Raw genomic sequence first — 11,222 nt, 5'->3', positions numbered from 1 at the left:
GCTCCGTCCTTTCGCCCGGAGAAGAGCTCATTCTCGGGTATGGTGCAAGAAATCGAAGAACCACGACCGATGCGATCTTCACGGCTTAGATACTCAAGGGACCAGCTAGCTGAAGAGTGCTACAGAGCCATGGTATCCTCTCCAATACATGGAGCGAAGACTACAGGTCTCCGCTTCAATACGCAAGTGGCACATTACCAGAGAATACGCATGTGGACCTGCGCTTCGAAAGAGGCTATTGCATTGATCGCGTGGTCCGAGGTGTGCTTGCACAACAGTCAGCCTCCGTGCCTTGAAGGCGCACCATGGCGTTGGTGTGGCACATCCGTTCACCGACCGATGTCTCTGGTAGTCGAAAGGGGGAACAGCCATCAGATCAGCATCAGTATGCATCTTCCTCACATGCAACGCTACGCCAAATCTGCCGTATCCTCATCGTTCATCTCTCATCTCCATAATCCCTTCTCCTGCAAAGCCTGTAGCCAAAAATGCCGGCCTCTGCATCCAAACCCAAACCCAATACCCTACCCAACGCCTCGCTCAGAAATGCCAAATGCAACAGTCGTACTAAAATATCTCCTTACTCCCCAACAGTCCTCCTCCAACTTGACGTCCGCCCCAAACTCTGCAAATTCACCAACTCAAAATACCGCCCCTTCATCGCAATCAGTTCTGAATGCGTCCCATTCTCCACGATCCGCCCTTGGTCGAAGACGTAGATCATGTCTGCTTTCTGGATTGTCGAGAGGCGGTGCGCTACTGCGATTGTAGTGCGTCCCTTTGCGGCTTTGTCCAGTGCCGCTTGGACGACCTTCTCGCTCTCACTATCCAATGCACTGGTCGCTTCATCAAGCAGCAAAATCTTAGGATCCCGCAAGAGCGCGCGAGCAATAGCGACACGTTGCTTCTGTCCACCCGACAACATGGACCCCTTGGACCCGACGACGGTGGAGAAGCCGTCGGGCAGGGAGAGGATGAAGTCGTAGATATTCGCGTCTTTGCATGCCTGTACTATCGACTCCTCCGAGACGTCGCAGTCCTTCTTGTCTGCTCCTAGGAGGATGTTCTCGCGGATCGTGCCCTGGTACAGCGTTGGTTCCTGGGACACGAGGGCGAGGTGGTTGCGGTAGGAGTTGACGTTTAGTGATGAGATTTCTTTGCCGTCCACGTAGATGCCTCCGACGAGGGGGTTGTAGAATCGTTCCAGCATGGCGATGGTAGTGGATTTTCCGCAGCCTGAGGCGCCAACGAGAGCGACGTATTGGCCTGGTCGGACTTGGAGGTCCAGACCGCGGAGGACGGGCTGTTCTGGTCGGGTAGGGTAGCGGAAGTGGACGTCGCGGAACTCGATGTCGCCATGCATGGTCTCGAGGACTTCGCCCTCGGTGCTCCACGTGTCGATTTCGGGTTTGCGGTCGAACATCGTCTTCATCTCCGCCGCGGCGTGTTTAGCCTTACCCATATCCGGTGCGAAACTGAAGATAGTACCTGCAGACTGCGCACCGAAGATAACAGCGGAGAAGCAGAGGAAGAACTGGAAGAGATCGTACTCGCCGCTGCCGATGAGGGTGCCGCCGTACCAGAATCCCAAAGCGATGCAGAGGAACATCAATGACTGCGATGCGGCGTAAAGACTGCTGGAGCGGAGGACGGAGACGAGGGATTTGGATTCCTGGTCGACGATTTGGAGGTGGTAGTGGTTCCAGACGTCGTCTTCGCGGGTCAGGGAGGCGACGGTGCGGATGGCAGACGTGGCTTCGCAAGCGTAGGAGGCGGACTTTTCGTAGGCTTTCTTTGCGCGAGCTTGGAACCTTGCGAGCATCCAGAAGCGGAAGAAACCACATGCTAGGACAATCGGCACGGTGGCGATGCATACAAGCGCGAGTTTCCAGCCGATAGCCAAAGCGATGGTGAAACCGATGACCAGAGTCGTTGTGACCAGAAGAATCGTGCCGAGCGTGACTCCAGACATGCCCGCCAGATGCGTCGTCTCAGTACTCAAGAAGCTGGTAAGTGCTCCGGCGGAGTTCTCTTCCTTATCGAAGAAAGCAATGTCCTGCCTCAGCATCACACGGAATGACATGTCTCTAGCGCGGTGCACAAGCTTCTCACTGCAGTACGCAAAAGCAACACCCTCGATCAGGTACGAGATCAGCTGGACCAGGGCAAGCATGAAATACATCCAGCTCCAAAAGTTGGCTTGTGACCGCAGCTCATCATACTGACTAGGTGGAAGTGCCAGGGCGGTGATAGACTTGGCGAAAAAGACAGCCTGCACAGGGTTACCAGCTCCACAGATGATGGCAGAGGCTAAGCCAACCAGCATGTATTGCCACTCCTTCTTGTTGAAAGATCCGACGACCTTGATCAGTGTCCAGAGTGAATACTTTGATGATGACTCAGAGTTCCTGCTTGCGAGAACTTTGCTCGATGCGGATTGGACCGACTTGCTTCTGCCCAGCGTCAGGTCGTTTGGATCTTCCTCGTACTCCTGGACATGATCAGTCGAAGACTTCTCAAGCAAGTTGCCGTCATTCAGGTCGTCATCAAGGATCTCCATCTCCTCTTCGCGCTTCTGCTCAGTCTCAGCTGCAAGCTTCTGTGCCTCGACGAGGTTGTAGTATGCTTCCTTGCGCTCGAGGAGTTCATTGTGGTTACCCTGCTCAACGATGTGCCCTTGTGACATGACGACGATGTTGTCCGCATCTTTGATGGTGCTGAGTCGATGAGCAATGACAATGGTGGTTCTTCCTTGGGCCGCCTTGTCCAAAGCTGCTTGCACCACACCTTCACTCTTCGTGTCAAGGGCTGAAGTGGCTTCATCGAGTAGGAGGATCTTGGGGTCGCTGACAATCGCTCTTGCGATGGCAATACGTTGCTTTTGGCCACCGGATAGCAAGAAGCCTCGCTCGCCAACATTGGTTTCGTAACCCTCTGGCAGAGAAGAAATGAAGTCGTGAGCATTCGCCTGTTTCGCCGCATCTTCGATGAGTTCTCGAATCTTATCCTCTGGCAGTGACTCGTGCTCGGTGCCGATGAGGCCATGTCGAATGTTGCCAGCAATCGTAGCCGCAAAAAGAGTTGGCTCCTGGGATACAAGACTGATCTGCTGTCGTAGCCATCGAAGATTGAGCGCCTGGATGTTAAGCCCATCAAGGAGAACCTCACCACCTACAGGATCGTAGAAGCGTTCAACGAGACCGACAATCGTGCTCTTGCCTGAGCCAGAAGCGCCTACAAGAGCGGTGGTCTTACCTGCAGGCACGACGAGGTTCACATCCTGCATGACGGTCACTTCCGGCCTGGAAGGATAGATATGCTTGATGTCACGAAGCTCAACAACACCCTGCAGGTTCTCGATCCTCTCGCCTTCCTGGGAGGTTGGGTCCAATGGCGACTTGCGATCAATAGTAGCGTAGATTTTGGCTGCAGCAGCAATCGATGTCGTGAAGGCCTGGATGTTCGGCGCGACGTTACCCAAAGCAAAGGCACCGATCATGATGGACAACAAGATTGTGAGTACATCCGATAGCGTAGCCTCATTGCTCACCACGTACCGACTTCCTAACCAGAACGCCAACGAGTATGTGAGGTAGACATAGCACATCAAGAATCCTATCATCGAGCCCGTGATGGCCTTGGTCTTGAAGCCCGACTTCTCTGCGACGCCCAGATGCTTGTCGTATTCCTTGGCAAGCTTGTCCTGGGTGCCGAACGCAATGGCATTGCGAATGGAGCTAATGACTTCCTCAGCGACGGTTCCGCCCTCTGCGTACGATGAGAGTGACAGTTTGTTCCACTTCACGATGAATTGTCCAAGGCCTCCCATGGTCAAGAAGATGGCCACGATGGTCGAGGTCAGGATGAGGGTGAGCTTCCAGAACTTGATATAGCCAATCACGTACGCAGCAACGAAGGTCGCAATCGCGGTCAAAGTAAGACCGACTTTCTCGGAGATACCATCCTGGACAAGGTTGGTATCGGCGGTGATCCTGGTCGTGATCTCGCCAGCGCCAAGCTTATCGAAGTAGCCAATGTTTTGGCGAAGGATGCTAGCAAGGTAGTGTTGTCGAATTTTGCCGGAGATGTGTTCTCCCGTGTAGATGAAGCCGACGGTGGCAATGTAGGTGACGACAAATTCTCCAATGCCTAGGTAGACAAAGTACAGTGTCAAGTGGCTGATTGTACTCGAGAAGTCGGCCCCGGTCGTTGTACCCTGGAAGAAACCTTGAAATGTTCCAGCAAGCGATCCGAAGATAATCGTCATCAGCGGCAGAGCAGCTCCTCCAGCAATGGCGCATATACTGCAGATGACCATGAGGAGAAGATCTATCTTGGTCGCGTATCGGTACAGAGCTTTGTATGTGACCTTGACGGGTGGGATTTCCAGCTGCCGCCTCAGTATCGCGGCTTCATGCTCTGGCAGGTGTGAAAACACGTCGTCGGTGTCCTTCTTCTCCTCGTCCGTCTTCTTCGGTATCTGAGAGTCTAGCCGATGCAGAGGTGGTGCTGGCTCGTTGGGCAGCATGGTTGGAAAGGGTGTTTGTCCCAGCTGTGCCTTCTCGTGACCACCCATGGTGATCTCGTCCCGCGACTCGAGGCCATCTTGACTTGAGCTGTCGCACAGCTCTCTCTTCTCGGGGTCGGGCGTCATCGTGTTTGTGTGGCGACGAGGAGCAAAGTGAGTGTGGCGCCGTCAAGGCCACGGTGGTGGAAGTAGTCGCCCAGTTGAAAGCGGAGAGCGGTGCTCTCGATGTCCAGTGTGCGGCGAGGCTCGCGATTGTTTGTGTCTCTACACACGATCGGCGTGGGTTATCCGAATGGAATGTTCCCGCAGGCGAGTGCAACGGCCGGTGTAGTGTCAATAGCGCTGTTATGGTCAGGAGTATCGCGACCGCAAAGAAAGCACTCAAGATCCAAGAGAAGAGCAGGTGCACTTGGCAGCAGTGAAGGCCTACCGGGGCGCTGTCTTTAAGGGTGCATGATGTCTATGTCCATGGTAACGGAGGTGCCATGTTCCGAGCTCGTGGCTGCAAGCCGTGAATCCACCCGCGGCTTGCTTCTTATTAGCCGTCTCGATTGTTGCAGCAGCCAATCGCAGAGCATCGCATTCCCATGCGAGGCGCAAAGAGATGGTGGGATGGATGAATTCGCATGCGAGAGATGCGACTGTCTTGTAGTTGTAAACGACGGTAGCGTCACTGCCCGAGTGTCGTTGTGCAGCGGTGGTCAAGAGCTTTGTGCATCGTACCGCACCGCTGGAGGAGGTCACCTGAGCCGACATCCAATGATACAGGGGCACGAGGGGATGCTTGCAGCGGTGCAGTGAGCAGACCTCAGCCGTCGCATGACTGCCGCTCCTCCTGTCAGGCACCTGTATGTGCAATACTACCGGTGAAGAGGAGGGGAGGATGTGATGACAGCAGACAATGACGCGGGAGGACATGGTAGACGGCATCTGAGGTGACACGAGGTCAAGCAAGAGCTGGTACACATCCTGGTCAAGCAAGACGATCACTTGTGAACTCCTGCGAACTGCGAACAAGACGTCTGCAGGCGATGACTGGGCATGGCGAGCATACCGTGCGGCGAAGAGAAGCTTTGTGAAAGAGAGACTTGCACCTGCAGCCATGCGCCGGCTGGCAGCATACATCATCTCCATAGACTGGTCAAGGGACATTTTGCAGGGCACTGTAGATGATCTCACGAATGCAAGACTTTGCATTGAGGAAATGAGATGAAGCGAGGTGTTTGAAACGCAGACATGTGTTCGCGTGCCTTGCTTCAGATCCCGGCTACATGTAACAAACGCGCTCTCACGGCTCAAGACGCCACGAGGAGCACTGCGACTTCCACCACCACTTCCCGTCATCGCCAACTCCACCTTCAACACACCGACACACGCCTTCGTTCCGTTCTAACAACACACTCGTTCCTTTCACCCCACTCGTTCCCTCTGTTCCGCTACGGCAGCATCCACTCGTTACCGCACATCCCACGACACACTAATGACAGCATGAAGTCCGCATTCACTGCTGCAGCACTGCTGGCAGCCTCTGCCGCGTCAGCATTGGCCGATCCCATCTTCCCACGCGCCGCAGTACCAGAAGAAGAATTGGCCTTCAGCACCAAGGCTGCCAGAGCCGCCACCTGTGAGCTCACCGACACACTCTGCCCAGCATGTGACGCCACCAACATCACCTCCGCTGCTGGCATCACCTACGCCGTGTCATGTGGATGGCAATTCGAGACGACCACCGAGGACGAGGTAGAGGGCGACACCAGCACCCACATCTGTCTCGAAGCATGTGAGGAGTCTGAGAATGACTGCTCTGGCGTCAACATGCTCGCCAATGGAAGCTGCATCATCGCCACTGGCCAGACTCAAGGACTGCGCCGTGTGCCTGGCGTCACCCACCTGCTCCGTCTCCCGCGCTCAGAACCGAAGCCGACCACCTCCACCATCGGCAGTCCTTTCCCGGCACCAACTAACGCCGATGCCCGGTGCAACCTGACTCTCACCAACCTCTGTCCCGCTTGCAACGGCCGCGAGGTCGAGAGCGAGCATGGCGACAAGTACACCTTGCTCTGCGATAGCGATCTTGATTCCACCGACAGCTACTCGCCTCAAGACTGGATGTCGCCAGGCGAATGTCTCGATACCTGCGATGACTTAGATTTCTGCAAGGGCACCATGTACTACGATGACCGAAACTGCGAGATCGCCAAAGATGACGACCTTCGCCCGGTATCGAGGGCTGGCTACACCGCATTCTTGCCTGTTTCCACCAAGACAGCGTCTTCTGCTGTCACAAGCTTGACTCTTTCAACCAGCACGACCAAGCCAAAGTCGTCAGTCCCCAGTGTGGCTCTACCCACCGGCAAGCCATCCGGCAGACCCATGCACCCACCACCAGCAGGCTACGGCGCGACCTCTGTCACATCCTCTGAGGAACCCACCTTCTCAATACTGCCTATTGGCAGTGGCTGCAACTCAAATGCACTTGCTTGCCCACAGTGTGATGGAGTACCATACCTTGACCAGCTAAATGGATCCTACACTGTGCTCTGCGGCATGGAGCCTACTTGCGAGAGCACCGTCATCTTCCCGGATGGCGCCGAGGATGTCGAAGAATGTCTGCAGAACTGCGACCAGGATGTCACCTGCATCGCTGCCATGTGGTACCCTGGCTACAAGGAGTGTCACGGATGTAAGCAAGGCATGGAGACGAAGAACAAGAAGGATCTGCCATACATACTCCTCGCAGCAGACATCGATGGCGAGGATGACAGCACCCTTACGCAGACTCTCAGAGAATCTACGTCGGCTCCAACGGTGGCCTCCACAGCACGCTCCATCAGCGATCTCCCAGCTCCATTTCCTTGGCCCACGGGGACTGGTCCTGTCGGCCCAGTCGTGGTGTCATCATTGCCATCGCCGGCTGTCGAAGTCACTGTGTCGAAGTCACTGCTCTTGACAGCGACCTCCGCTTCGGGTGCGATCCGTCTGACAACCTCGTCCATCCCTGCTCAGGTCACCAACATTGGCGAGCTGATCTGCCCCGGCGCCGACAACGAGGTCTACGTCGAGCCCAGCAGTGGCAACTACTTCGCTGTCAACTGCGATAGCGTCTTCTCTGCGGCTCACTCCTCATACACTTCTGCCAGCGACCTTGCAGATTGTGTAGCGTCATGCACCGGCGACTGCGATGGTGTGCAGTTCGGATACTCGACACGCTGTGGTCTCTACACGGACATCTCGGTTCTGCAGACCGCCACTGGATGGACTGTTGCTGCCAGCATCACACACCCAGCTACAGATGCTACCGCTTCTGCCACGGTGTCGGAGGATGTGTCGGACTCAGCGGTGCCTACAGCTAGTTCGCCGTGGATCCCATACGGTAATATCACCTCAAGACACTAGGAGAAGGAGGTAATGAAGGACGAACACTCTATGTGAAGCCAAGGAAGACTTCGGGGGGGGGGGGTGGTGATGAAGGAGCCAAGCATGGCTGGTACAGAAGATGAGCTTCTATTCCATGTACTCCTATAACGAGGCAATACTACGACTCGAACGATGGACATTGTGCTACTGCCCGCTCCCCCAGCCTTGTGTTCCTTTGTTTGAGGTTGACAAAGTCGTGGCCATCGTCATGTCTTCCGCTTGCAGACACGCGCGGGACATTCTCTTTGTCCAACTTGTCACTCTCGAGGTCTCCTCCCCAGCTCTAACAAAGTTATGTCTCGTTACGGCACAGCATGATACCAAGCTGACCCTGACAACCGCAACACTATTCCACAACTATACAAAATCGCAACAATGTCCACAATAGCCCAAGCAAACCACCCCCACCAACACAAACCATCCCCTAAACGCTCTTCCCTCTCCCCACGTCTGTACACAGAGACCCGAGGCGACGCATACACCCGAGCCCTCGGTCGGAATCCCCAGGTCGCCGACGAGGACGAAGACCTCCCGGTCTGGCTCAACTACCTGCTCAACATTGTTTTGAACACAGCCCTCCTCCTCATCTCCACCGCCCTCCTCGCGCGTATCGCTACGATCGTAGGGGATCAGACTGCCACGGTAGCCGAGCTGGTGAAGAATGGAGCTTGTCTAGTCCCGGAACTGAACAGTTGGCACATCACCAACAACACTATAATCTCCCCCCTTCGGCTACACACCATCGCAGCTCTCTACCTCCTCTCCATCCCGCTTCTCGCAAGTCGCTCCGCCGACGGATATAGCGTGACATTCCAAGACTTCCGCTCTGGGATGGCGGTTGCAGCTTTCGTTAGTGTGGTGGGCTTGGGGGTGTGGTGGGTCCTTGTCATGGGGACACTTTTTGTCAGGGACGTGGTGGCTTGTGGGGGAGCAGTGAGGGAGTGGGTGGGGAGGGCGTTGGTCAATGAGACGGAGGTGATGAGGGAGCAGTATGAGCTTGTGAAGAGTGCACGTGCCAGGTTGGTTAGGGTTGATGGGGTGTGAGAGAAAGAAAGACGGGGGGAGGGGGAGGCGGGGAGGTGAATGGTTAGGGACGTATGTTGGTTGTGAGCATAAGGTGGTAGTGGTCTGTTGGATGATAGTTACGGAATGCAGCTGATGTTGTGTCCATTCACCTTCATTGTCCGTGCTTATGCTTCGTGGCTGAGTCGTGGTCTGTGCTTCTTTCGATGTTCAACTGATGACCACACTCTTCTCTTGCTCCCGACACACAACTTGAAAAAGAAAAACCACACCACACTACATCGCACAGCCCCATTGTACCACCACAACCATGTCGCTGCTCGACAAAGACGACTCCCTCGCGCAGCTGACGCCCAACGTGACTCGAGAACTCGAGGTAAGCTCTCCATGTGCCCATGACTCGAGCGAACACTAACACGAATAGGATGACTGCGCGATCTGCTACGAGCCACTTACTTCTGCCACCGAGACCGTCTGCAAACACATCTTCTGCCTCGAGTGCTTGAAAGCGTGGCTGCAGTCTGCCGCTACTTGTCCTGGCTGTCGCCGCGAGCTGTATCAACCCGAAGAAGAGGAGACAGATCAAGAGTCGGAAGATGAGTCGGATAATGAATCCGAGGACGAGTCCGAGTATGCTTCTGATGAAGAGTCGGACGATGCCCGCGCGGAGAGACTTGAGGCTGAACGACGTGAGCGCGACCGACTCTACGAGCCCCTTCCTTTCATCCTCGGGTACGAGAACATCGACTTTAGCAGTCAGTCCTCCGACTTCTGGGGTCTGAGGGGGTTTCACCAGGGACTCTTAATCGAGGGGGTGCAAGACTGGCTGAACATCGTCGAGCCCCATGGCGAGTACAGGTTCCGGAACCAGCACATCGGGGAGGTCTACGTCGACACTGAGGTGCTGAATATCCTGGTACACATTATCCTGTGGCTCAAAGAAGATACGCAAGATGGTCGCTTCACGCTCGAGGAGGTGTGTCGAGAAGACTGGGCCTTGGTGGGTGTCGCCGCTAATGATGCTATAATGCGCTGCAAGGGGTGGGTGTTGGAGGCGGAGGTGTTCAGAGCGCGCATTGCCCTCGAGGTGGAGAATCGACAACATCAGGCCAATCGCCCATCGCCAAGATACGCAGAGTGCGTCTTCCAAGACCAGGAGCCAGGCCCTCGCCAGAGTTTTGAAGAGCAGGTTGATTATCTCGTTGACATCTTGGTGGACTATTCTAAGGACGGCTACCGGCCAGGCGTGACTTGGCCAGATAATGCCGCGGCGCTTGAAGGCGTACGCATCGACATGTATGAGCTCGTTGACGGCCTCAAAGCATTCGAAGCCTATGAGGAGGAAAATAACTTCGTCCTCAGTGACAGCCTTCACCGCCAGATCGCATTACCAGACGACTCCGAAAGCTTCGATTTCTGGCAGTGGAACGACGGAAGGTGTGCAGCCCTGTTGCGAATCAAGCCAGACCCACCGTTGGACGCTACGGATGAGGCCATCGCACGCGATGACTGGTGCGGAAGAGACTGGGCTATAGTGGAGGAGATTACCGAGACCCTCTGCTCCGGGCTCGAGAGCACTATGCGCCTGAGCGGTAGAGAGATGACAGTCTCTGGATTTGTCGACACTCTCTGGGAGGCCATGCGTCAGAACCATGGCAAGCACTGGTACTGGTACAACGAAGATCCTGGCGTCCAGCTGGATCTCGGGTGGTCGACGAATGGCAGATTCCCATCTTATGGAGAGGCATACGAGGGTACGTCGACTTTCGAGAAGGACATGGAGCGTCTCTTCACATACATGGCCTACACCTTGATGCGAGAGTACGAGAAGAAGCAAGCAGCGTTGCCCGAGACCAATGAAGCCGTCGAGAATGGCCCAGACGAGGAAGACGAAGCAGGATCCACTGATGGGGTACCAAGTGGGCAGCTCCGATCTCTGAGTCTAAGCGATGAAGACATTGAAGAGGATTGGGGCATCGTCTTGGGGCCACGAGCGCGCTCAAATGACCAGCAATAGTGGAGGCCCTTTTCCAGTGCGACAGACGGACGTTGGTACATCTGATGATGTGCATAGGTCTTGGGGCATGGCAGGCCAGGAGTGTATAGAGCAAGTCGTTCTTCCGGCATCGCAACGGCTGGTAGAAAGGCCAAGGGGCACACTCCAGAAAGCTCGCTGTTCAGATACCGCTTTAGGTTAGACCAGAATCCGGAATCCACGAGATTCTCGTTCAATATGCCTGTGGTTTTGATGCAG

At 55.3% G+C, this 11,222-nt stretch overlaps 4 protein-coding genes across 4 annotated transcripts; 3 read left to right on the top strand and 1 right to left on the bottom strand.

The window, feature by feature from the left end:
- Nucleotides 1–580: 580 nt before the first annotated feature.
- On the bottom strand, nt 581–4,654 carry CLAFUR5_07364 (ABC multidrug transporter atrD; the record flags this gene model as incomplete). The annotated part of the gene is made up of 1 exon (XM_047906512.1): nt 581–4,654. One exon carries the CDS (start codon nt 4,652–4,654, stop codon nt 581–583), a length of 4,074 nt encoding a protein of 1,357 aa, XP_047763748.1.
- A 1,362-nt stretch (nt 4,655–6,016) lies between these two features.
- On the top strand, nt 6,017–7,924 carry CLAFUR5_07363 (uncharacterized protein; the record flags this gene model as incomplete). Its single annotated transcript, XM_047906511.1, has 1 exon — nt 6,017–7,924. The coding sequence occupies one exon, from the start codon at nt 6,017–6,019 to the stop codon at nt 7,922–7,924; it is 1,908 nt and encodes a 635-aa protein (XP_047763751.1).
- Nucleotides 7,925–8,320: 396 nt separating this feature from the next.
- On the top strand, nt 8,321–8,989 carry CLAFUR5_07362 (uncharacterized protein; the record flags this gene model as incomplete). Its single annotated transcript, XM_047906510.1, has 1 exon — nt 8,321–8,989. The coding sequence occupies one exon, from the start codon at nt 8,321–8,323 to the stop codon at nt 8,987–8,989; it is 669 nt and encodes a 222-aa protein (XP_047763750.1).
- Nucleotides 8,990–9,278: 289 nt separating this feature from the next.
- Nucleotides 9,279–10,985, top strand: CLAFUR5_07361 (uncharacterized protein; the record flags this gene model as incomplete). Its single annotated transcript, XM_047906509.1, has 2 exons — nt 9,279–9,344; nt 9,393–10,985. 2 exons carry the CDS (start codon nt 9,279–9,281, stop codon nt 10,983–10,985), a joined length of 1,659 nt encoding a protein of 552 aa, XP_047763753.1.
- Between the last annotated feature and the right edge of the window lie 237 nt (nt 10,986–11,222).

This window comes from Fulvia fulva, chromosome 6 (genome assembly GCF_020509005.1).
Source record: "Fulvia fulva chromosome 6, complete sequence".
NCBI lineage: Eukaryota > Fungi > Ascomycota > Dothideomycetes > Mycosphaerellales > Mycosphaerellaceae > Fulvia > Fulvia fulva.
Note: the sequence above shows the minus strand (reverse complement) of the source record. Positions and strands in the feature narration are given on the sequence as shown.